The sequence below is a fragment of the Centruroides vittatus genome, unplaced genomic scaffold (assembly GCF_030686945.1).
Source record: "Centruroides vittatus isolate TY-2023 unplaced genomic scaffold, ASM3068694v2 contig_260, whole genome shotgun sequence".
Lineage (NCBI taxonomy): Eukaryota > Metazoa > Arthropoda > Arachnida > Scorpiones > Buthidae > Centruroides > Centruroides vittatus.
The window spans coordinates 400,060-427,484 of record NW_027121652.1 but is presented as its reverse complement, the minus strand read 5'-3'; the positions used below and the strand labels follow the sequence as shown (position 1 = coordinate 427,484).

At 38.4% G+C, this 27,425-nt stretch overlaps 1 protein-coding gene across 1 annotated transcript in view; it reads right to left on the bottom strand.

The window, feature by feature from the left end:
- Positions 1–926: 926 nt before the first annotated feature.
- LOC136971538 (mucin-3B-like) overlaps positions 927–27,425 on the bottom strand; it is a 48,067-nt gene continuing 21,568 nt past the window's right edge. The window contains 19 exon segments of the mRNA XM_067266000.1: positions 927–1,572; positions 1,643–1,711; positions 1,785–1,877; positions 2,448–2,577; positions 2,649–2,902; positions 2,976–3,158; positions 3,234–3,338; positions 4,211–4,336; positions 4,399–4,640; positions 4,711–4,757; positions 4,843–4,918; positions 5,767–5,907; positions 6,143–6,404; positions 6,480–6,607; positions 6,670–10,842; positions 10,914–11,057; positions 11,128–11,310; positions 11,380–18,336; positions 18,338–27,425. Coding sequence (XP_067122101.1) covers positions 1,477–1,572; positions 1,643–1,711; positions 1,785–1,877; positions 2,448–2,577; positions 2,649–2,902; positions 2,976–3,158; positions 3,234–3,338; positions 4,211–4,336; positions 4,399–4,640; positions 4,711–4,757; positions 4,843–4,918; positions 5,767–5,907; positions 6,143–6,404; positions 6,480–6,607; positions 6,670–10,842; positions 10,914–11,057; positions 11,128–11,310; positions 11,380–18,336; positions 18,338–27,425 — 22,497 coding nt within the window. The 3' untranslated portion in view covers positions 927–1,476.

The following is a 27,425-nucleotide window of genomic DNA, read 5'->3' as shown; positions in this document are numbered from 1 at the left end:
GTATTGTTAAAATTTAACAGTTAATAATTGAATAATTTGTTAGCTAATTCTTTTATTCTGTAACATCTACTGGTTCATAAACTTTTTAAGGAAATTTCGTGTTGAGACTTGTTCGCAATCTTCCTTGAAGCTGAAGATGTCATCGTGAATCAAGGTTTGTTAAAAAAATTATAACATTACCATTCCCAATATATATCTCTTATAAGCCTAATTATCTTAAATATACTTATGAATATGGGACTATTCAAGTACTATGTCAGTAATTTAGGGGGGATTTGTTTGTATTGACGCTAATTCAAATTACGTAAATGTTCGGTATTGTTTAGAATACAATATTTTAAAATAAAGTAACAAGAACAACTGTTACGTTTTCGAGAATTAGCCATCACACAAAGACCACCACGAATCTTATTGATGGTTGGCATTTGTGTAAGTACATTGTCATAAACTTTTAATTATATAATGTATAAATATACAGAAGAGGTTCAAGGTTCGAAAAGTCTTTGTATCTAAAGGATTAAGTAAATAAATTCCGGTTGATTGTGTCTTTCTGTTGCTGGCTGATCCTTGGAAACTCGACATTAGTTCTGTTGCATTATTGATGCAAGTTACTATTTTCTGGTTATCTGTAACAATACACATGGTGGTTCAAAACTTTTAGGGGAAACAGAAGACGTAAAACAAACAGTATTCGCATAGGAATGTGTGATCGGAAACGTCATCCTAATGCGCCAGAGAATACACTAATATACAATAATAACAAGATTACTCAGAGGAGACCGAATTCCCCCTGAAAATTTTCAGTTATGTCGGGCCTATTGCCCCAATATGAACCTGGCCAAACCTTCGTTGAGTGTGACAAAAAAAAGGCCATTTAGTGGTTTCCAATTACATTTTTAAATTGTAAACAAGCTAATACTTTACAATTTATTTCAATTAATATTTTAATTTCGTAATAATAAAAAAAATACATGCTTCTTATTAACATAACATATATTTATATCGCATAATCAATGAAAACATTCACAACTTTTTATGTTTTTGTTAATAATTTTGAAAGTCGAATATGGAAGAACCTATTATTTACACGGAAACAAAATTAAAATCGAATTAGCCAAAACAAACATAAAAATGACTAGCAAGTAACAGTATTAAAGAACTTGTTTTTTTGATTATTATTATTGATATTACTACTAATATTACTATATCTCTTCATATGGGAAGATACAACTCGTCATTCTATAATTGTTTACATCTCGTTTCACGCAAAAATGGCGTTAAATTATGCCTTTATTAAGTATAGAAGCCTAAAAACTTAAACACGCGATCAATGTTTACAATATTAGTTTATATATAGGCTTATATATTGTTGTAAAGGTACACGGGACCTGTAGCCATACATTGACGGTGTTTTTTCTCTATAGTCTCTATAGTCTCATTATTAATAATAATGGCACTTCAATTTTTATGTTCTCGTTAAGATCGTTCATCTTCTAGAGACACGTGTTGATCGTAACAGTAATAATTTCGCCCTTGTTCTCTGTTCTGACGATTTGGAGAGTTTTTTGATTTCTAAAAGTATTTCAAAATTTGATTAATAAGTAGTTAAGAAGTTTATATTTACAGTTTGTAAATTTTTTACCTTGCCTCCATAATGTACTTTGGGTAAAACAAAGGAGAAGAAACTACTATCTGATATTCTTTCGCTGTCCTGAAAGACGTTCAGAAATGATAATATTAATAATACAGTGTTATAATCATAATTAAGTTAATGATATACTTACAAGGTCGGTTCTTTCTGATTTTCTTGCATTGGTTATTGCTGTAGTCGAGAAGCTTACATCAGTAACAGCTTCGTCTCTATCGGTTCCGAAATCCTGTAAAAATCTCTATCAGTGACCATGTTTATGTACTGTGGCACCAAGAGGACTTTTTCTATGTCTATCAGAGATTCGGGCATATAATGATTGTGAGGGACGGGATTCAACATATCCAGACAGGCCGTACAAGAAAATTTCCCACAGATCCCAACTCAGACTTGAATCTTGGCCTCTCACAGTGACAGGCTTTACCAAATTTAGCATCAAAAGAAACCTGAGATTAAGAATCTCTTGCCCGTGCAAGCAGGTTAACCTCTCGTGTTTCACATATACAGGACTATTACTAGGGAAAACGATAGCATTTGAGTGTAGCTATTTTTAGGTACCACCAGACATATTTTAGGCGGGCGGAGGAAATTTTCAGGTATGGACTATTCAGATATGTCGAGTCTAGTCCCTCACCACCCAGTTGCCCCATTCTGGGCCTGGCAGAATCCATAATGGAATTACTAAAAAAGGCCCTCTCAGTGTCTACAAGGCGGAAAAAGTTGTGAAAAAAATCTCCTGCCCTGCTGACTAAATTATTCAGGCTACTATACCTACGTTGTTCTTCAACAATATACTTACATCCGTAGGTAAGATTCTTGACGATTTTCCTTTAGAGCTTGAATGATGATAATCTGATGCCACGCTGTATCGTTTAACAGATGGTTGAACTGTTGTTTCGTCATAGGATCTTCCTGCTTCTGAAGAACTTCTGCACAAAGCAAATATTATATATACATATAATTTAACATAATTATAGCATTTCTTAATTTGGAATTGTACCTATTTCGAGTTTCTGCACCCTCCAATATTGATCTACTGACGCTTCTTTCAGATTGCATGTGCTTAAATCCGGATCGATCCATAGATTGATCGTCCGACATCGGAGATATTCGTGTTCTACTGTCGAATTCGTGAGAAAATTTTCGAACACGTTCGCTAAGTTGCGAACTGTAATCGTCTGTGCCATTCATCCCCAAAACCGAACTTCTTGCTTCAGTCTGGCGGCTGTTAGGTCGTGATCTATCTATGTAACCCTGTAAAATTTCAAATTTTTTTTTATAACTTAAATTTATTCCTTATAATTCTAATATATGAATATTTACTAACGTCGTGTTTCTGCCTGTGTCTCATTTCAGATTTCTGGCTCAAATCTGCAATCCCTGGTAATCTGTGCAATCTTACACTCACGTTATCGCTGGAGTCGCTTCCTCTCCTCTTCTTCATCCTACCACGATTTGGAAGAGATGCAAAACTGCTTTTTTCTTTCATATTTCGTAACTCTCTTGCCTGCTTGAATTGTAAAGTTGCAATTGGTTAGTATTTATTTAATCAGCATCGTTCAAGGAATAAATTATAACTACTTACATGTGATGAACCTTCTAGAATATTCAGCAATCGGCTTTCTGCCATGTTATTATCCAGAACAGGTGGTTTCTTAGATTGCAAGCCGCTATCACTTGCAGGGCCAGTCTGTCGAGAAGATAACCTTCGATTTAAAGAGTAAATCTGACTGTTAAATCGGATCTTAATGTTTAACGTACCAGAAGGGCGGAAAAGTTGTTGTTTGTGCATATAAAAAGGCAGAAACAGCCCATAACTTTTTCACAGTAGAAAACCAACCAATTCATGCAGAACAGTACAGAGTTCATCCAGAGTGTACAACGTTTAAAAGGGTGGAATGTAAGGGGTTTTTACAAAGAAATGTTTAAGTAAGGAATGTATAATTGAAATTTATAATATAATACTTCGGAATAACTTTCCTAAAATCGTAATGTGTCATATAGGATTTCCAAATGCCATAGTCTACCGACACCGTTTCGAAAATCATCTTACAAAAATTCAGGAAGCGTGGGTTGCACTTAACTGGCAAGGTAAGTGTTAAAGGAAAAACATTGGTAATGTTAAAAGTGTTGAGATTGGAAACTGTGTATACAGAAGATGATTTAAATCAAGAGAAACCCGCCAATACAGTAATTTCTCACGAAAATTTTCTCGAGTTTAATTTCTGTTTTAGTTTCGTTTTTACAACGATATTTTTAAGACAAGTTAAGAAACATTGAAAGAGAAAGACTCAGATAAAAAGACGAGATCATCTTTATTACAAGTTTAGTGTATAAAAGTACATCAGAAGTACAGTTTCAGTTTTAAACAATATTTTAGTTTTTTGTTTATTAAATAAGATTTGTATTAAATAAAAAAAAATAATAATGTAAAATCTTTAGTAATCACAGATGTGCGGTAGGAAAAATTCACAGGAAGTACCGTTTTTCCGATTGGTTAGTGAGAAACAGTTTCCGTCCAGAAATCTACCAATCGTAGTCATGGAATGAGTCTTGGATTACCTGTTTATTATGACTTCGATGATGACGTGCTCTTGGTATCATCACGGAAGGAACACTAAAGCCCGTCGAGAAGCTACGATCCATGCTTAAATCGCTCTTCTTGCTACTCCTTTTGCCATTTTCATTCTGTTTGGATTGAGAAATTAGATGTGCTCTTGAAAATCGACGAGGAAACAATTAATACTTACAGCAAAGCCCTCGAAACCTTGCCCCACTCTAGGTGGATGCTCTCCACTGCTTTCGCTAGACGTATCCATTATCATGGCCTTTCTATCTAGAGTTCCTGCCAGTGGACTCACAATACCACGGAACATATTGCCAGATTTGGCTTTCTGTTTCTTCTGCCTTCTGATTCGACGGCAGCAGCAAAGAAGGCCGAATGCCAGAAGAATCAAGAATGCCAAACCGATAGGTAGAGCAATAGCAATAACTATGGATACAAAAGTTAATTTTAATACATATCAGAAAGAATTATACTTAAACAATTTCTATTTACTTACCGAGTCCATTAATCTCGCATTGTTTACCTAAATACATTCTGTGGCACCTGAAATTGGTGTTTGATTAATGAATACATTTGAAATTTAATTTAAATTATTAACTTTCTGCCTCATCTTGAAATTTAATCTTACCTGCAAATCTTCTCATCGTCATCTGTCATGATACAATCTCCACGACCACCGCAATAATCGCAATTCTTAATTTCACCTGAAGAATGTTTAGAAATTTTTAAATTAGTAATTTTATTTCTGATAATGAGTTACAAATTTTAACAGAATCATCATCTTTTACTTTTCTTTTTACTAGATTTAGGCCTACTTGATTGAATTTTTTATGAATGGAGTAACAAGACGAAGGCTGCCTCCCGGAAGGCATGCTTCATTTAGTTGCTAGACACATGAAGAAACGTGAGGCGAACTCACGTCTCATGAAAGAGATGACCGAAGCAGTTATGGTCAGCCTATCCTCTGGATAGGCTGACCATAACTGCTTCGGTCCCATATCCCATATCGCTCTGGATATCCGGAATCGAATCTGGACCTCACAATGGAAGGCCCGGTCCCTGACTACCGGGTCCTCCCATTGTGAGATCCTCTTGGTATCCTCACAGGCCGCAAAAAGCCAAGAAAGAATCATAAACAATGGTAAATTCATCTTATATTAGATAGTCGATGGATGAATGAAGATTATTTTATCATCTTTTAAAGCCTGGTTCTTCTTTATATGCAAACGAATCAACTTTTAAGATTAAATATTATAGAAATGAAATATAATTCACTAAAACTCATCTTGCAAGACTCATACAGAATCGTGACACAAGAAAACGTCATTATTTTATATTCAGTTATCATCTATGTTCAGATATCATCACCATTGTATATTACGTATCAAAAACTGTAAATTTCCACATGATTTGAAATATATTTAAAATAGGACATAACACTATTAACACCTTAACCCAATTTCAGTTCTATTTCTTAATTATATCAATGGATATTTTCCTGCATGTTTAGTGTGGATTCCGAAAAATTTCAACGCAACGTAATTACAATTACCTGAACATATTCTACCAGGAAACTTCAGATCCTGATCTTCGTAACCTTCTTTGCATTTGCATTCATAAGTTCCTCTTTTATTTATGCAAATGGCGCTACCAGAACAGTCGTTGTACTCCGAATCGGAACATTCGTCCAGATCTGCAATACAGAAAAATTTTAAAAAGAAGTTTCTAAATGCATATTTATACTCGATGTCACTTTTCTTGCCTTATATTTCGCAAGTTTATTAATAAGAAGGTAATTAGTTGCAACTTTATAGGTCACACATAAGTGATGAAATTAAGCAAATAGGGCTTAACTTGTGTGTCATAAATAGAGAAATCGTGTGACACTACCGATTTTCTTAACGCAAAATCTGAATTTTAAGGCATACCTCGTATATTTTCTACGATGGCGCTGGAGTATAGCTCGCTTCCGCCTATGCTAAAGTTAGTCAAACGAAGAGAATGTTCCAGTTGTTGTCTCAGTAATTTTTCATCTGCGGGAGAATTTCGAGTCATTTGAATTGTATAATTGACCAATAGTCCATCTTCTGGCACGGATCTTCCTTCGGGCTTGGAGCCGTCTTTGATAGAGATGACATCAGCGCCGATAAAATTGGTACTAATGTCAGTAACGTTGTAAGCATCATTCAGCTGCCACAAAGATGTACTGTACGTCAGTATGCTGTACTAATTAATAATATATTTTTTGTAATGTTAAATACTTACCGCTTTTGTGGCGATTCCCACAAACTGTTTGTACTCCTTAGAATGGGTGTTGTTGAATTCTTTTTTGTAATTTGCAGTTTCGTTGTTGACTTTAACAACGCGTAATAGTATCATGAACTGTTGACTCTCTGAAATGAACAAGTGTGTTACAATATAAAATTTAAGTTTATTTTAAATTTGTGATACTTACCTTCACATATTCTACTTCCTTTCTTCTTAGCGAATCCTGGCCTGCAGACACATTTCCATTCACCTCTGACCTTCTTGCACATTTCCTTAATTTCTGGTCTACATTCTGGATAACATTCATCGTGTTTTACTTTCTGTCCCGGCTTCTTTTTAAATGGTTTGCGTGTTGTAGGTGGTGTTGCTCTAGTAGGAGGTGGTGGTGTGGTGGTTTTAGGTGTTGGGAACTTCAGTATGGCTTTGGGTCCACTTGGTCTGGGAGATGTAACTTCTGTAGGTCTAGCTGGTGGCTTGAATGGCAACTTAAATCTTTTGGTGCTTCCTGTAGGCCTAGTGGTAGTTGGGAAGGTAAATGGATATTTTGGACGGGATGAAGTTCTGTTTCCTAATAATATAGGTCGGATCTTGTTTACCGTCGTTACAACCGCTGGGGTGATTTGTCTAGTCGGTGCTACAAAGGTTTTTATAGTCGGTGTGGGTGCTTGAGTCTTTGCTTTGATAGTAATATCTGATGCCGAGGTGGTAACAATGTTGCTGCTCTTACTGACTGAAACTGTCGACTCTGTCAAGGTTCCTAAAATGGTTTTAGTACCTATAATAGTCGATACAAAAGTCCTGGGAGGTACCGTTGTCGTCAAAATAGAAGATATAGTTAACGGACTCTCTCTTGTGTAATAAATCGTAGTGGTAGTCAACGTGATGACACGATTTGTAGACTCCACGCTGGTGACGTAACGAGTGATCTCGGATTCTTTTTTCGGTTGTGGGATTTCAAAGAAAATTGTAGTAGAAGTATCAGTTATAGTAGAAATAGGTGCAGTAGCTTTCACTGTAGAAATAGGTGCAGTAGCTTCAGAAGTTTTTTCTGAAGCTTTAGTGACACTTGGCTCTTTCGATGTTGCTGAATCTTCAATGATGATCGTAGTGATTTCTTCTGATTTTTCAGTTTTTATGGAAGATCCCTCAGTGGTTGTGATATCTGGAGAATGTATGGATATGGGTAGAATTGGTGTGATGAAAGTTGGAATAGAATTTATGACAGATATCGACGGTTTAGTATCGAAGAAGATTGTTTTAACGCTAACAGTGGAAGATTTCTTTGAAGACGGTTGTAAGTTAGAGTTCTGGTATGTTCCGTGAATGATGGGTTCAATAAACGTGGTTTCTTCTCCTGTAATTACTGTTGTTTCCGAATCTACGGGCGCTACATCATCTCTGTTCGTTGCCGGACTTATAATTTCAGTTTTTGTAGGTAGAATAAATATTGTTTCGTCTGTAATAATCTTAGGAACTTCAAGATTTTCTTCAGGTTTCGGTTGTATTGGAATGTGATCCTTATATTTCGAGCCGGGAATGATAAGACCTGTGAATAGAGTTACTGGGGTATGCGTATTTTCTATAATAGTTACATCATTTCCTGGTATCCTGCCAATAGGACCACTTCCGGGCACGACCGACGGTCGAAGAATTGGAACAAGGTGTTTTTCTTCTGTACTTCGACCCAATGCTCCTATCGGAATATAAGTGGGTTCTTCAGCATTGCTCACTGTTATGCCATCACTCGGAGGTAATGGTGGTTTCTCTCTGTTCTCTAATGGAATGGCACTACCTTGAGGTGCGACTGTATTATTCTTTGCAAATTTGTTTAGTATTCCTTTAATGGCTTCTCCAATGTTAGCTGCAATGTTAGAATTACCTGATATTAAGTCAGTTAATTCAAAAACAGGACCTGGTCTAGTAGCAGTTTCTGTGATTGTTAGTGTTTCGATACTTGAAGGAGATATCGGAAGAGGAAGCTCTGTCAAACGTGTTACTGCACCATCTGTTCCTGTTATCAATACTAACGTGCCATTGGATTGGACCGTGGTAGTAACATTATCAGCACCAACGAATTCTGTCTGTTCGGATAATACAACTGTCGAAGTTAACGGTTCCGTTATATTTTGTGCTTCATCGAAAAGAGGCGATGGCGATAGTAAGCTACTTGAGATTTCAATAACCATTGTTGACTCATCTGTTACAACACTTGATGATTCTGCAGCAATATCAGAAGTGCTCGCTGTTTCGCCAGAATCTGTTACTGTACTCGACACATCTGTGAGAACAACGTCATCAGAAGAGATGGTAACAGGTGGTGGGGATTCAGAATGAATTTCAGAGAAGAAAACTATAGTCGAACCATTCACTGTAGTAGAAGTTCCTGCTAATAAAGGATTTGTTTCTGTTGCTACAGAAATACTGTTTTCTGTTGATGTTATTGTTTTAATTTCTATGATTTCCGGAGTTGCTATATTTTGGATATTTTGCAGGCTAGGTTCCTCTTTAACGAAGAAACTGCTTGATAGAGTATCGCCTTCAAAACTGCTACTACTCTCAATTATAGTTGGTATAACTATTGTTGAGATTACAGAAGTTGGGGAAATAGATTTGGTTTCGCTGATAGTTGGCACAATGCTTTCTTGAGATTGAGTTTTAACTTGAGTCAAGACACTTTCGCTAGATTTCAACACTGTATCCGTACCTTGTAAGAGAGTTGTCGAGAAGGTGTACGTAGTGAAAAGAGTAAGAGTATCTTTAGTTGGAATTGTTGTTTCTGTATATGGTTTCAAGTCAGACAAGACAGTTACGCTCGAGATCACTGTCTTTTCGTTTCCATTGAAGAGCGTTGTAAAAAATGTCAAAGTAGATGGATCCAGTGATGAAGAGGGTTTTGAGATTTCGGAAGTCGAAGATTTAGGTACAAATTGAGTGGCGAAAGATGTAGAAACAGTTTCCTGAGTGATGATAGTGGGGACGTTGTCGTGAAGTAGCGTTGTGAAAAAGGTGAACGTTGTGTAAAATGTCTTGACCGAAGGAATTAATGCAACAGTGGGAGTTTGAGGAGGGGTAGTCTTCTCTGTTTTTACTGCGAATTTCGTGTCTATTGTTTTGCTGCCCGCTTGGTCTATTCTTTCGGTAATTACAACAGGTACTACGTCTTCAATAGGAGACAATGTTGTTTGATCATTTACGAAAAAGGTTATGTAATTCGTAGTAGTCAAGAATTTTGTTCTGGTAGTGAAAACTGGTACCGGAATTGGAAGTTGTGTTTCTCGTATAGTTGAAATTGCAGAAGTTGGAGAGACGGCTTGAGGAAATGTGAGCGTTAGAACACTTGATGTGATTTCTTCTGTGGTCTTGACAATTGCATTCGTTCCTATTAACTGAGTGAGGAATTTTGTAAAAGTGGTAAAGAGTGTGGTTGTTGTCGTCACCGGTGAAATAGGAGCAGCGCTTATCCTCTCTTCTGAGGAAGTAAGGCGAGTAACAGAAGTTTGTAAAGGTATTGTTGAGATTGCAGAAGTTGGTGAAATAGCTTGAGGAAAAGTGAGCGTTAGAACACTCGATGTGATTTCTTCTGTACTCTTGACAATTGCATTCGTTCCTATTAACTGCGTGAGGAACTTTGTAAAAGTGGTAAACAGTGTTGTTGTCGTCGTCACCGGTGAAATGGCAGCGGCGCTTATCCTATCTTCTATGGAAGTAAGGCGAGATATGGAAGGTTGTAAAGGTTTCGCGATCGTTCGTGTTACGGTATATGTTTCAGTAACTGGAACCACGTCAGAATGCACTTCTTCGACTGGAGTCACAAATGAACCTTGTCCAGTGAATAAAGTAGCGTAAAATGTCGACGTACTGTAACGTGTACTCGGAACGACTCTCTCTTTTGTTTCGAATAAAGTAACCATTTCAGCAGCTTGAGCACTTATGTCGGGTCGAGGTAATATCGAGATACTGCTAGAAAGGGGAAGCGTAACTGTAACAGGGGCTGTGAAAAGATTAGTGATAACCTGCTCAGAACTAGTAACGATAGGCTCGTTATCCGAGAAGAATGTTGTAAAAAAGGTATAGGTTGTGAGGAAAGTTTTGGTACTGTAAGTAACTGTCTCTTTAGGAATGTCTTTCATCAAAACTGCATCCGTTAATAGCGTTGGTTGGAAAGTAAGCGTAGGAGTAGGATCCGGAAGGAGTGTGTTTGTTGTAATGCCATCTCTTTCGCTAGCGACGATCAAAGTCACTCCGTTAGAGACCCTAGTAACCAAATTTAATTTTCCTCCAATACTAACTTGTCCTCCTACTGGTTGAGGATTAGTAATATGAGTGGAAGATGGAATTTCAGCGCTTAAACTTGGAGACGCTGAAAAAAATAAATATAAATTTTAAAATACGCATAAAATTATTTCTTAAAATATTTGAAATCTCGCATACCGGATACGAGAACACTTTCCGGAATGACTCCGTAGAAGGAAGTAAAACCTGTGCCTTCCTGATTCGTTCTAATGACCTTCGTTCCTGCAATCGAACTTCCCAGACCAGGATAGAAGATTGAAGTCACGATGTGGCCGTTATCCTCTGATAAACAAATCGAAAATGAATGCTTTGTGTTTTAAATGTCGCATTTGTTTCTAATGCATTTTCTTACCTGAAGTTACGATGTGAGTCGTTGTACCTTCTGGACCGCCCTGTAGACTGGTAATTCCTATAATACTACTTTGAGTTAATCGAGTATCCGTGACAGTAATAGAAGGCTTGAGGAGGATCTCATAAGTTGGTACTGCTCTCGATGAAACATCCGGAACATGAAGGCTCGAAGATGTATCTAGTGCTACGATAAATCGAATAATTATTATCTGTTTAGCGAGAAATTCTTGATGAAAATAAGAAAGCAACCTACCATATACTTCGGTTACTACTCTTGAATTAGTCTTCTCGAGGGTTCTTAGAAATGTTTGATCGCCCACAGTGACTGGAACCGTGAAGGTTGTTGTAGTAAAGTAGGTAACCGCCTCCGTTCTGCTGGATTTTCGTGGAGAAATTGTCACACTTGGTGAAATTATTATCGAGCTGGTTGCTGGATCGTTTGTCGTGTGATCTTCTTGCGTGATGGTTGGTCTGATAAGAGTTTTAGTCCTTATGCCAGGTCTAATTCGCCGTGTAACTACTAATCTATTATTGCTTGGGCGCACGCCACCCTGCAAACCAGTTTTAGTGACAACAATGAATCTTGGTTTGGTCTTCAACTGTTCGGATGATAAAGTGGAAGAATCTTCTTGTGTAGAAGAAGTCAGTGTTTTTCTTAAAATAATTCGGATGCGTTTTCCTGTTGCACTCTTCGGTGATGCTTCAGAAGAACTGGAAATTGAATCTGTTTCTGTTTCACTTGTTTTATCTTCGCTGTCTAACTCCAAAACAGGCGTTGGCTGAACGGAAAGATCTTCATTGTAATCAAGGGGCTCTTCTAATAAATCGCTAGAATATGCATCTGGGGAAGCTGAATCGGAAGAAACATCCGCAAATGCTACGTCCTCAGCTAGACTAGGAAGTCCAAAAATCGAAGAGAAATCGTTAAACGAGCTTTCAACTAAAGGTAAATATGGTTCCGAAGAGTAGACGTTTGGCTGATTAGGAACGAATGAAGGTTGGACTTCAGGATCATCTAGATTTGAAGAAATTTCCACTTTTTCGGGTCTCCTAGAGAGCGCGGGACGAACTCGAACCCGGACTCCAGGTCTTGACGGGAACGCTCTACTTCTAAATCGACCTAAGGGTTTTTGAACTAAAGAGCTGATAATTCGAACACTTTTACGTCTAGGTGGAACATTACTAACTCCAGGAACGACTGGTGTGATGTCGAAGAAAGCTCGATCTGGCTGTCCAGAAGAAACGTACGACGGTTCTAATGGCACAATTTCAGCAATTAACTGCTGATCGTCAGCGAAAGGCTCTGTTGGATCCAATCTATTATCATAAGGTAGCTGGCTGTATTGTGATGTTAGAGTCTGAGTCGGTTGCACGTTTTCGCTATCCCCCGAAACAGCGACGTTAGCAAGTTGATCAAAGTGCACAATCGTCTTCAAGCCCAAATTTACTTGAGTGATTGTACCAAGTATATCAGTAGATCCTAAATTTAACAATTTGGTTTCGGGTAGAGCTGTAAGGTAACCATTCTCGTCTATGCTATTCGTATACGTGTTTTGCAAAAACGTTGCTGGATCCGTTGCTATATCGGAAACTGTTTCTTCTCTTTTCGAATGGCGAACGGATAAACCATCGTAAAATGTGTAGTAATGAGTTAGCAAAGTGTAAAAAGTCTTTGGCAATGTGGCTAGTTCATATATGTCCATGGTTTTCTGCTCATTCTCCTGTGATGATGAAGGTAATGGAAGGCTTTCAGTTTCAGTCTCGGGTTTACTCTCACTTTCTCCAGATAGTTCACGGTTGAAGATTTGTAAACGTGACGCAAAATTTACAACTGTTGTAGTTGTTCCATGAGTTTTTGAGCCAAGGGGGATGAAAGTGTTTGTTTGAGTAGAAAATCCTCCGTTTGTTTTGATAACACTGACCAGTACATCATCTAAAGTCTGTGTAGCGACATTTGACACGACTGATTCGCGACTCAAATATGAAGTAATGGGTCCATTAAGTACTGTTGTGAAATATGTATAAGTTGTGTAATAAGTGATAGGAAGCTGCAAACGATTCTCCGTCGAGTTTTTTTCTTCGCTATCTGGAACACTGATCACATCGTCATCATCGTTGTCATCGTCATCATCAAATGTAACCAAGCTAACACTTTCCTCGACTGGCTTCCTTGTCGATTTTCTGGTAACGACTATTCTACTCCTACCCGTAAAGTTTTTACCTGCAGGCCTCCTGAGTTTTACTATCCTAACCGCAGGACTTTTGGTAGTTGGCAGTGCCTCGGTTGAAATCATTTCAGTGGTTGGTTCTGTTGTCAAATCATCATCCTGCTCCGTTGTGTAATTGTATTCTACTGATGTCAATTCCTCCTCCAACGGAGTAGTTTCTGGCAGTTTTGTAGGCCTGTGTTTTCTTATGTATATAGGCCTTCTCTGACCACGGTAACCAGTACCTGGTCTTAGCCTACGAACGACACCTCTTCGTCTTGTTGGTATACTTTCAGTTGGACCTACTGTTGGAGAAAACGCTCGTGTTATTTTGATTCTTCGAGTAAAATTACTTTGATGTTTTCCACGTTTAACGGTCACAATTTTGCGGAAACTGCCCGATCTAGTGACATCAGTTGGAGCAGAACTGCTGTTTAGCACTTCGGAAACTTGAAAAGAAGTCAGGATTGAAGGAGAAGTAGAGTCAAGAGAAACAAGAGGAACAAGAGACGAGAAATATTCAGAAGGTGTTTCCTCTGTTATATTCTTTGTTTCGGATAGAAAAAGTGATGAAGAACTTGGTAAAGTCTCTGAAGACTGAAAAATGTCATCATCATCATCATCATCATCCTCTTCTTCTTCTGCTTCCACTGCTTCTTCTTCTTCAGTGAATTGCTGCAGTTTTCTTCCTCGAAACCGAACCACTTCGTAGTCATCATCGAAATTGTCGAAATTGTCGAAATAATCAACAACAGCGCTCGGTTCATGAACTTCAGTTAATGATTTTGATGAAAATATCCATCTGGTATCCGGTTCTTCAGTTTGAACCGAATTTAAATTTTCTGTAGGATGAGAAATAAATTCTTGATGCACCTCTCGCAGTCCAGAACGTAAAAGATTATCAAATTGTGATTCGTCAGTCCATTCTGTTTCGTCATTAACACTTGTAGGATCTGTGGTTTTAGTCATTTGATAATATTCACTAGGTGTACTTCTCACACTTCGAGGAAATCTTCCGTGAAAACCCGCATGAGGCATTTGAGGATAGATTGGTATAGTCACTGTAGTGACTGCTGATATAACTTGCCCGTTTGCACCAGTAACGGAAACCGTAATCTGTGTCGTTACTGGAGGTATAATGAAATAAGGTTGGGGAATTATGAAGGCACCACCGTGAGGAACTTGGGGAACTTGTGGTACTGGTACTGTTGTAGTTTTTACTACTATAGATTCAGAAGTTGATGTTGATGTTATCGTACTGTATATCGTTTTACCTTGACGATATATTGGTAAAACTTTAGTGGAAAGAATAGTTTCTGTAGTTACGAAAGAATTTTCTGATGTTGTTAATGCGTATCCCTGCTGTTGAGGAAATGGCATGAAGGGATTAAATTGTTGTTGAGGAAAGTTAAAAAATGGATATTGCTGCGCTAAAGATGGCCCTCCAATAGTGTTGTAACTTGTAGTTAATGTATTTATAATCTGTACATCGATAAGGGTGTCAGTACGGGTACCGAAACCGATTTTTATAGGTTGTAATTTTGTGGTGTAAACAGTTGCTGTTGTAATTAATACTTCTGTAAATATTGTATCCTTATCGTTGGAGCCTAATTCTGGAATTCCAGTAGTGGTTGAAAAAATTGATTTGGTTGAGTCCCCATCTACCACAGTTGTATATTCGTGTGGTAGTATAATACTCGATTCATAAACAGTAGTCGTTATAGTTGCTGTGGACGTACGAAACCCTACGATGACTGGTAAGTTTTTGATTGTAGTGACCAACGACATGATAGTTACTGGGAGTTTACTTGTAGGATCAATATCAAAAATTTCACTACTTAATGTTCTTGTGTGGATCGTCTGGATCGTAGATGAAGATTTTATGGTTCTAGGATCAAATGTTGGCCTTTTTCTAACTCCTCTCGATAGTCCTAAAGGTGGAAGCGGTAGGGAAATCGAATCCCCTATCTCGTTAGTTGTGGTGAAGGATGATTGCAAAAATGGCTGACGTCCACGTGACGTACCATATCTTCTCTTATTAGGACGTGTAGGACGTTTGGTGCTTGTCCTCAGGGACAAATCAAAATCATCTAAATCTTCATCAATATTCTGCTTGGCCCTTCTTTGTAGTAAGTTAGGAGGTCTTTTTCCTTTTAATAAGACATTTTCTACTTTAACGGTACTCTGAGTTTGTTGTTCTTGTGTCTTACTGGAAGAAGGCAAACTGTAATCATAAGTTCTGGTTCGGGTAAATGTTTTCTTAGTTGACTTAGTTTCTGTAGTTTCTGTTTCTGGTGGTGGTGGTAGTTTTGGTTGAGTGGGTTTGATGGGTAAGCTTGGACGACTACGCAATAAAGGTCTTGGTCTTCTGCTTGGTAATAATTGCGGTGTTACTGAACGAACTACGGCCTCACTCGCCTCGTAGATATCATCATCCTTTTTATTTCTTAATTTTTGATTAGGTACACTAGATCTTCCGGCTCTTGTTGGCCTTCTTAAAGGAAAATTCAATTTTCTAGTTGATGATGACGAAGGGCTGTACGTAGATCTTGCTCTAGAAGGGGAAACTCTGCTTTTGTTACTTCGGTATCCTGTTGTTTTCGATGCTCTCTGCGAAGAACTTCTTCCAAATACTCTACTTGGTCTTTTCGAGAGTTGAAATCTTGGTGTTCTTTTATGCCTGACGTGAGATGATTCGGAACTTGTTATATGTAAAATTTTGTCAGAAAGTAGACTATCTTCCACAACTATGTGACTTTTAACGTTAACACCGATTAAACTTGGTGTCTCGTGTTTTCCTTCTGTTAACTTATTTTCGGGAAAAGATGCTTCTATTATAGATGACGGCATTTTAGTCATCATAGAGATGTCTTTAGTAGGAGTGGGAATATGATGACTACTAACTACAACATGAGCGTAGATTCCATTCAGATACGTTCCTCGAGTTTCTGTGATGTGCAAAATTGTTGTTTTATCGTTCACTTCAGTTTCTGTTACTGCAGATATCAAGCCAACTTTGTGCGTCGAAGTAACCGGTATTACTTTAGATGCAGTTCTTCCTACGTGTGCATATATTCCATTAATCAGAGTGCCAACTATTTCTGAGTAATAAACTGTGGTTCCTTGCGGGCCAACTTTACTTCTCAGAAGAGAGGTCGACAAGATCCCCATGGGGTGTGACGTTTTTGATATCTTTACAACAGATGATGGCATCGTGCTCGACACTTCTTTCTTCACGCTTATTATTGGTATAACTGACTCTTTTACTGTTAAACTTTGCACTGTTGTAATATCACTTCGTTTCGGATTTATTTCATTAGAAAGAACAGGAAAATTTAATCGTGTTAAGGACGATAAAGTAGGCATTAATAAGTTGGATGTAGTTCTGGCACTCTGTGCATACACTCCAGCAATGTATGTCCCGTATATGTTTGTAGTGTATACTATAGTTTTGCCATTCGTAGTCACTCGTGAAGTATGAGAGGATACCAAACCAGTCTTGCTAGATTTGTCAATAGTTGTGGGTTCGGTACTTTTTGAAGATGCAATGGAAACTGTTGTCGAAGTTGTCGATGCAAAATGAGCATAGAGACCATTCAAGAATGTGCCAAAAATTTTTGTAGTAAAAAGTGTAGTAATCCCATTAGATATTACTGAATTTGTTATACTAGAAAGTAATCCAAGAGGATGGCTCGTAGGTTCTGCTTCTGTAGATCCTACTGATGGACTTAGGTTAACTGTCTGAAAACCTGCGCTGTTAATCATATTTTCATTTCCGAAAATTGTTGTGTTTTTCTGAGGGGTATCAGCAATTGACTCAATCGGTTCCACTTCACGTTTATACCTGGCATTTCCAGAAAGCCTGTAAGAGCGACTACTGCCCGTTGGAGCTATAGTTGCTAATGTGGGAACAACTATATTTGATATAATGTCGGTGTATGTCCTTTCTGTACTCTTCACGACGGGTGATCCATTCAGCAATGTGGTGGTAAAATCTGTGTAGGTGGTATAAAATGTGAGTGGCGTCACAGGTGTTGATTCGACAGCAGTTCTTCCTATGTTGTCTTCGTAGTGTGGCTTCCGATGACGATCAATTATCCTTTGCCTGTGATGATCGTGATTAATTGCACGGTAACGAGAATAAATTGGTCTCGTCTGGTCACAAGACTGGCAAGAATCTCTATAACCTGGATTGTATCGCGGAGAAGAGAATGATGGTCTATACGCACCTCTAGTACTATACGAGCCAGTGTAAGTGCGTCGATGCGCTATATCGGGGTGAGCGTTTGTCACCGTTTCTCTTCGAGTGTTAACTATTGCCGTTCCGTCTCTAAATCTTGTCGTATGGTAAGTATATGTAGTACGGTGTACATCGTGTGGAATGTTTCCTGGACGTACGGTTCTTGTGGGATGAATATGACGATCTCCTTCTGTTATTGTAGCCGTAATGACGTTTGTTATAGTTTCGTATCTGGTATCGACGCTTGTTCTACCGTCTATGAAATGTGTAGTGAAATATGTATACGTTGTGCGTGCAGTGTCGTAACGAGGATGTCCGTGTATTCTTCTAGAGGGATAAATCGTAACTCTTTCATTATGTCCATGTGTTGGAATTCTCGTGCGGTGCACGTGATCTGCTCTTGTAGGTAATATTCTATTGCCTACAGATGACTCAACTTTTATGTTACTGCTAACGACAGTACCTCCTCCGGGTTTCAGAATTGTTGTGAAATACGTGTAAGTTGTGTAGTAAGTGGAACGTGTGGGTATTATGGTATGCTCGTATCTCTGCGCCTCTTCAGGTTTGTGTATCGGAGGTGCGGTATGTGCAATATGCTGTAAAGAACCAGTTAATGATCGGTAATTAGGCTTCAGTCTTTTTACAGGTACGCTTGTCAAAAAAGTATTTGGGTAATTATGTGGAAGTCTTCGATGAGCAGAACTTGCGATGTACTGCATTATTTGCTTGAGCTTGACAACCGGGACAATGGCGACCGTTGGAAAATCTGTAGGGGTGTGAATGAGTGCTGTATGAACGTTGTGGTTGAGTATGTTGCACGTATGCATTAGTTACTGTTTGTTTTCTAGTATTGACTATAGCTGTGCCATCTTTGAACCTGGTCGTATGATAGGTATAAGTGGTGCGGTGAATATCTGAAAGGTGGTTATGTTGAGGACGAATATAGCTATTTGTGTTTCTTATTAAAGTGGTATGCCTAGTGAGGTGATTTCTATCGGGTAAAATTTTACGATCATCAGACGAATCTATTTTAGGATGATACCGCGTTATTGATACTGGACGTATAGCTTCAGCACCTTGTAATTCGACAGGAAAGTTTATCTTGTTATCTTTAAATGTTACGCTTTTATTTAACGACACTTTTATCGATTCTGTCTCATTGATGTTGGAATCTTCTGTAAAATTCTGATGAATTTTAATGTCCATTTGTTGATTATCAACATTAAAAACGTTATTTTGTTGTCGATTCAATATTGTAGATGATAACAAAGCACTGTCCATTGCGGATGATATCAAAGCACTGTCAATTGCGGGTGATATCACAGCACTGTCAATTGCGGGTGATATCACAGCACTGTCAATTGCGGGTGATATCACAGCACTGTCAATTGCGGGTGATATCAAAGCACTGTCCATTGCGGATGATATCAAAGCACTGTCCATTGCGGATGATATCACAGCACTGTCAATTGCGGGTGATATCACAGCACTGTCAATTGCGGGTGATATCACAGCACTGTCAATTGCGGGTGATATCACAGCACTGTCAATTGCGGGTGATATCAAAGCACTGTCCATTGCGGATGATATCAAAGCACTGTCAATTGCGGGTGATATCACAGCACTGTCAATTGCGGGTGATATCACAGCACTATCAATTGCGGGTGATAACAAAGCACTGTCTAATATAGTAATGCGCTCATTTGAAGATGACGTTAAAGATTCTTGAATGATTGACATTGAACTTTCTATTAAATTAACATTCGATGTTTGTTTCTCGGATTCTTGAATGGAAGAAGTTTGATTCTCAATAACAATTTCCGATTTAAAAGTTAATTCTGATGGCGCTAAATTTAATATCGGTGTAGAAGCTTTTGATAACACGTCGCTACTTTCAACTTCGACTGTGCTTAATACCATTGACGACTGTAATTGATCAATCTTAAAACTAGAATCAGAAATACGTATTGTATTCTGTAAAACTGGCATTTTGCTACTTGTTTTATTAACAGAATCTGAATTATACGATATCGACGATGATTCCTTTGATTGATTTGACACCTTTGGTTCGTATGGAGTAATAAATGATGGCATATCAGAATGGTCATAGGAAGAATCATCTAGTAAAGTAGCTGTCACGTAAACAACGTCATCTTTCTCACTTAACAAACGTCTTCCAATTCCTCTCTTACCTCTTCTGTGTTGGCTGTGTATGTTATTTGCGGAACCAGATAAAGGAACCAGCGTTGGTACCACAACATCCGAAAGAACTTGGGTAACTGTTTCTTTGCGACTCGAAACAACGGGCGAACCATTTATTAGAGACGTCGTAAAATATGTATAAGTCGAGTAGTGTGTTACGGGATGCGGTTTGACCAGCTGATTAGGAACTGCAATGGTGTGTTCAGCGTGAATACGACGTGCCCCGTGAGATCGAGCTGACGGACGTCTGGGTCTAGCATCATCACAAGAGTGGCAATGAGCAGCAGCAGGATCGTATCTAGCAGAAGAGAACGATGGTCTATAAGCAGTTCGCGTATTATAAGATCCAGTGTACGTGTGCCGATGCGCTATATCGGGGTGAGCGTTTGTCACCGTTTCTCTTCGAGTGTTAACTATCGCTGTTCCGTCTCTAAATCTTGTCGTATGGTAAGTATATGTAGTACGGTGTACATCGTGTGGAATGTTTCCTGGACGTACGGTTCTTGTGGGATGAATATGACGATCTCCTTCTGTTATTGTAGCTGTAATGACGTTTGTTATAGTTTCGTATCTGGTATCGACGCTTGTTCTACCGTCTATGAAATGTGTAGTGAAATAAGTAAAAGTCGTGCGTACTGTGTCGTAACGAGGGTGTACGTGTACTCTTCTAGAGGGATAAATGGTAACTCTTTCGTTATGTCCGTGTGTTGGAATTCTCGTGCGATGCACGTGATCTGCTCTTGTAGGTAATATTCTATTGCCTACAGATGACTCAACTTTTATGTTACTGCTAACGACAGTACCTCCTCCGGGTTTCAGGATTGTTGTAAAATACGTGTAAGTTGTGTAATAAGTGGAACGTGTGGGTATTATGGTATGCTCGTATCGCTGTGCTGCTGCAGGTTTGTGCATCGGTGGTGCAGTGTGTGTTATATGTTGCAAAGAACCAGTTAATGATCGATAATTTGGTTTTAATCTCTTTAAAGGAACACTTGTTAAATAAGTATTTGGATAATTATGTGGAAGTCTTCGATGTGCAGAACTTCGATAAATTGCATTATTTGCTTGAGCTTGACAACCGGGACAATGGCGACCGTTGGAAAATCTGTAGGGGTGTGAATGAGTACTGTATGAACGCAAAGGTTGGGTATGTCGATGCACGTATGCTGGGTTAGTTACGGTCTGTTTTCTGGTGTTGACTAATGCTGTACCATCTCTGAATCTGGTCGTATGGTACGTATACGTAGTGTGGTGAACACCGGGATGATTATAGTCGTGTCGTTGTGTCACTCTAGTGGGTCGTATATAATGATTTCTATCTCTTACTGTAGCAGTAATAACGTTAGTGATTGTTTCGTAGCGGGTTGAGATTGTTGTTCTGCCATTAATATATCTCGTTGTATAATAGGTGTAAGTAGTATAAACAGTCGGTTTATCGTTTCTAGAGAGATGTGAATGTACACGCGTTCTGGAAGGTAAGATTCTTCTATTTTGATTCGACGGATAGGTTCTTATACGATGAATGTGATCTGTTCTAGTTGGTAGGATATTATGGGCTATCGACGATTCTACTTTAAGATGACTTGTGACTATTGTTCCTCCTTCAGGCTTTAAAATTGTAGTGAAATATGTGTAAGTTGTGTAATGAGTAACGGGTGTCGGGCGAATGTCGTATCTTCTATTTATAGCTTCTGCCTCGTGTAGTTCTACGGGGAAGTTAATCTTATTATCGAAATTTTTCGTCGAATTTTGTTGAAGGGGATCAAATTTTTCGGTTCTGTTTATTTTTGACGGTTGAATTTTATCATTAAAATCATCTTTGTGTTCAGTTTTATTAGCACTATCTAATGAACTGTCTTCAAGAGAGAGAGTTAAATTTTCTTTATTTATTTCTATACCAGTATTACTTTCTTCTGTATTTACAGTGCCGCCTGTTACGCTTTTAATTTCTGTTACTGTTTGATCATTGATGGGTGTTGTCTTAATGTCTTCTCCTCCACTAAAGAAATTTTTCGACGATTTCACCATTTCTTCAGATAGATTAGGTGTTACGATTACAACACTGTTCAAGATGTTTTGTGTTGTTTCAACTGTTACTGTATTCGACATGCTTGATAATAAATGTACCGTTTCTAAATGCAACGAATTTTTATCGTCACTGTCAGTTACTGATCTGTTTCCATCTTCTGTTACGGATTTTACTGATACAGATGGAGAGGATTGTGGAAATTTTAATGTATTCGATGAATCTGCTATAGTCATAGACGGGAAAATTGGCTGTTGAGATGCCAAATCTATTATAGTAGCCGTCACATAAACCACGTCATCATCCTCACTTAACAAACGTCTTCCAATTCCTCTCTTACCTCTTCTGTGTTGGCTGTGTATGTTATTTGCGGAACCAGATAAAGGAACCAGCGTTGGTACCACAACATCCGAAAGAACTTGGGTAACTGTTTCTTTGCGACTCGAAACAACGGGCGAGCCATTTATTAGAGACGTCGTAAAATATGTATAAGTCGAGTAGTGTGTTACGGGATGCGGTTTGACCAGCTGATTAGGAACTGCAATGGTGTGTTCAGCGTGAATACGACGTGCCCCGTGAGATCGAGCTGACGGACGTCTGGGTCTAGCATCATCACAAGAGTGGCAATGAGCAACAGCAGGATCGTATCTAGCAGAAGAGAACGATGGTCTATAAGCAGTTCGCGTATTATAAGATCCAGTGTACGTGTGCCGATGCGCTATATCGGGGTGAGCGTTTGTCACCGTTTCTCTTCGAGTGTTAACTATCGCTGTTCCGTCTCTAAATCTTGTCGTATGGTAAGTATATGTAGTACGGTGTACATCGTGTGGAATGTTTCCTGGACGTACGGTTCTTGTGGGATGAATATGACGATCTCCTTCTGTTATTGTAGCCGTAATGACGTTTGTTATAGTTTCGTATCTGGTATCGATGCTTGTTCTACCGTCTATGAAATGTGTGGTGAAATAAGTAAAAGTCGTGCGTACTGTGTCGTAACGAGGGTGTACGTGTACTCTTCTAGATGGATAAATCGTTACTCTTTCGTTGTGTCCGTGTGTTGGAATTCTCGTGCGATGCACGTGATCTGCTCTTGTAGGTAATATTCTATTGCCTACAGATGACTCAACTTTTATGTTACTGCTAACGACAGTACCTCCTCCGGGTTTCAGGATTGTTGTGAAATACGTGTAAGTTGTGTAATAAGTGGAACGTGTGGGTATTATGGTATGCTCGTATCTCTGCGCCTCTTCAGGTTTGTGTATCGGAGGTGCGGTATGTGCAATATGCTGTAAAGAACCAGTTAATGATCGGTAATTAGGCTTCAGTCTTTTTACAGGTACGCTTGTCAAAAAAGTATTTGGGTAATTATGTGGAAGTCTTCGATGTGCAGAACTTCGATAAATTGCATTATTTGCTTGAGCTTGACAACCGGGACAATGGCGACCGTTGGAAAATCTGTAGGGGTGTGAATGAGTACTGTATGAACGCAAAGGTTGGGTATGTCGATGCACGTATGCTGGGTTAGTTACGGTCTGTTTTCTGGTGTTGACTAATGCTGTACCATCTCTGAATCTGGTCGTATGATAAGTATATGTAGTTCTATGCTTGTCATAATCTAAGTGATTCGCTCTTGTGGGTTGTATATATTCTCTTCTGTTGATGACATCGTTTGTTATTGTTTCGTATCGAGTGTCTACTATCGTCCTACCATTGATAAATTTAGTTGTATAATAAGTATAAGTGGTGTAAGTCGTTGGAAAGCCTCTGGATGGATGCAAGTGATAAGTTCTAGAAGGATAGGAATTGACTTTTCTATTTCCGTGTATAGATTGGGGAGTTTTTGTTCTTTGAATATGATTACTTCTTGTCGGTAGAATATTATTAGCAGTAGAGGATTCAACTTTTAAATGGCTCGTGATTAAAGTTCCTCCGCCAGGTTTCAGAATTGTTGTGAAATATGTATATGTTGTATAATGCGTTACGGGAAAAGGTTTCACGACTTTTTGATGATGCTGGGCTTCTGCAGCCTCGTATATTGTCGAATTTTTTTTAAAAGTAGGTAATGCTTGTACACTAGTAATATTTGTCATCGTTTGGGAAGTATGGATTTCCGTTGCTTCTTTTTTGCTTGAAGATATTGATTCAGTTGTTTGAATTTTTAACTGAGGAGTTGGTGAGATTGAAGGTTCTATTTCGCTACTTACCCCTTCAAAAGAGCTCGTAATTGATAAATTATCAAAAATATTTTCAGATAAATCAATTGTTTTGCTAGTTTTGCTGGAAGAATTTAAAGAGAAATCTATTCCACTTTCATGTGTACTATTTGACTTGTTTAGTTCCTCGACATCTGATGGAGTCGTTGACTTTAGAGTAGGGGTAGCATCAATGATTTCCTGTTCAGAGAGTAATTTTCGTCCAAGAACGTGATGAACCGTCTGAGATTCTGGCTGATCAATAACATGTGGATATGTAATGAAACCATTTTGTGTTATTGAATGATAAGTCGTTCTTTGGCTCTTATCATCATCATCAATAAAATGTTCTGGATCAAGCTTGTTGCGACGAGAACTTATAATTTTCTCTTCGGGAATAATTTTTGTTTTTGTTTCTATTCTGGTAGTAATAACCGGGGAACCATTAATAATATTTGTAGTGTAGTAAGTGTATGTATTATAATTAGTTCTTTGAGTAGGAGTTACTGAAATCTTACCACGCTCAACTGAAGGAATCATACTCTTAGCCGTGTTTTGAAGTCGTGGGGGATGGTCTAAAACATCTGACACTACTACGTATCTTGTATCGACTGTTTTCTTTTTACCATTGTCTTTTGTGGTGTAATATGTGTACGTTGTGTAGAAGGTAATAGGAGAGGGCAACAGAGGGTGCAACTCATCAGCTTCAGCTACCAGATCTTCTACCCCTAATTCGCTAATATCTTTTAAAGTTTCAGTTGCTGTGATGCCCTGTTTTGGTTCTGTGAGGGTGACTACATTCGTTATGTATTCGGTATTGCTAATAATCTTTGATGTTGTGCCGCTGAATAGGGTTGTATAAAAGGTTAAAGTAGTTTGCTGCGTTACTTCTAAATTTTTATTTGTTGGTGTAATTTGCTGAAGCGCCGATACAGCTGTAGGTGTTACTGAATCACTCACAATTTCTGTTAAGGTGCTTATTGTAGATGTGCCTTCGGAGAAAAGCGTAACAGAGTAAGTGTAAGTCGAGTAGTGTTTCTTTGTGTCTGTTGCTTTAGTCATCTTTTCCGGTTTGGGTTCTTCAGCGAAAATTGTAGTTTCGTGTTTCGATGAACGAATGGTGTAGGGTTTGTCATCAGTCTGAAGTGTTGTTAACGTTGGTGTAGCGGAGATACTAAGCTGTTGCGAGTGTGTCGTAGCAACAGTAGATGCCAAGTTAGTCAGTGTTACAGTCTTTGTACTGACAGTTGACGTACCTCCCGAGAAAAAAGTTATTAAGTATAAACTTGTGGAATATGATGTTTGCATATCATCGTGTTTGGTTAGCTTTTCTAGAGTTTGCAACACAGACTCTTTAGTTTTGGATGGTGTTGAAGATGTAATAAATTCTTCCGCTGGTTTCACAATTGTCTCATAAAATGTCGTTACTGTCGAAGTATCATCATAAAGCAAAGTAATAAACGATGTTTTGATAGAAGTTCTAAGTTTGGGAGTGGGGGTGGGAGTGTTTGTAGTGGATTTCGTACTCGTGATGAGGTTAGTAAGGGTACTTTCTCTACTAGAAACGTAGCTACTACCTTCGTGATATAATGTAGTAAAGAAAGTGTAAGTAGTGAACTGTGTTGTCACAGAAGGAAGAATCGGTGTCGAAGATGTGGGACGAACTGAGATCGTACTTTTAGGCGTGCCTGTTATGACGTTTGATAACACCTCTGTTTTGCTTTTGATCACTGTGCTCCCTCCTTTATGTATGGTCGTGTAATAGGTGTAAGTGGTAAAATAAGTAGTTCGTTGAAGTGTTAAGGACGGTGTAGGTGTTACGGGCACTATATAATTGGTAATCATGTGCGTTTGGGGTCCTCTAACAATTTTCGTACGTAATGTATGGTTAGAATCTCTTGTAGCATCACCGCTAACTACCCTGCTTACAGTTTCTTTTCTGCTATTAACTGAAGTCGTGTTATCTTTATAAAGTGTAGTATAATACGTGAATGTAGTGAAGTACGTCGTTGGCCTCACTGCATCCGAAAGAGTGGGATAATTACTCTGTAATTTTGTTGGCTCCGTTACGCTGATTGATGTTTGTGTTCCGGAGTGTTGAGTATCTTCATAGTAGTTGCTCAAGGTAACAATTCTGCTGGATGTTGAGTATTGATCACCGCTGCGATAAGTTGTAAAGAAAGTGAGGGTAGTGTACTGTAGACGTTTGGGTTGGCGAGAGTTTACTTCTTCCAAAATGGGCGTTTGTATATGTGAGGTCGTTGATAACGTATCTGATGTTATCTGTCGAGCTTCGGTTGGTGATAATTCACTCGGTAAAATAAAACTATTAGTTAAAATTGTTGAATGTGCGCTTTTGATGTTATCACTTGACAAAACTTTGCTAGAGTCTTTCATTATTTCCGGCTCTACGTGGGGGGAGGTTAGATCAGACAGTATTAATTCACTGCTTGACATTTCCAGATAATCACTGGATTTCGTTGGCTGAATAAGGATACTTTGCAGCTCTAACAGATCCTCATTATTCGAAGCGAGTTGAGATGTTAGAAAATTATCCGTCAGCACCGAAACTTTAGGGTGTTCCACTTCCTGCTCCGTGGCATTAACAATTATTAATGAATCACTATCGGACTTATCGGAGGGATCAACCGATACACTATTAACGAGTTCGAGCGATCGAGAGGGAGATACATAGTCATTAATTACTTCTGATGAATTAAAGATGGAAGATAAATCATTAATCACATCTTCGTCTTCTCCAACTGACCTTCCTGTCAAGGTAGAAGTTGTTCCTACTGTATTTGCGCTTGTTGTCGATGGTAACGTAAAGAATATGCTAGAAGTGCTCTGGACTATGTGTGCGTATGTTCCACTAATGTGCGTACCTATAATCATAGTGGTCCAGTGAGTGGTTACCCCATTTTGAATTTCTGTACCAGTTATGGAATTCACTAGCCCTGTTACTTCAGATAAGCTACTGTCAGGAATGGTAGATTTCACTTGTGTCATTGTAGTTTCTAATTGGTTTGATGGATTTTTATCTTTATCTACGCTAATTTTATTTGGATCGGTTTCGTTTTCTGTAAAGGATGAGGTTGGAGTAACTGTAATTGTGTTCGTTTCTATGCTGCTGAAACTTGGAGATATGACATCTATTTGGCTCTGTAATGTTTTTGTTTCTAATGTAGTGGGTGTTTCTAGGAATATCTTAGATTTCTTAGATGTTTCAGTTTCTAAAGAAGTGGGTGTTTCAATTGAAATCTTAGATTTTGTAAATGTTTCTGTTAAAATTTTAGATTTTGTGGGTGTTATACTCAAAGCTGGTGTACTCTTAACTGTTGCAGTAGTAGATTCTGGGCTTATATTCTCGATTTTTTTAATATTTTTACTACTTTTCGTCTTCTGAACGGGTGTCAAGTGATATTTATTTTT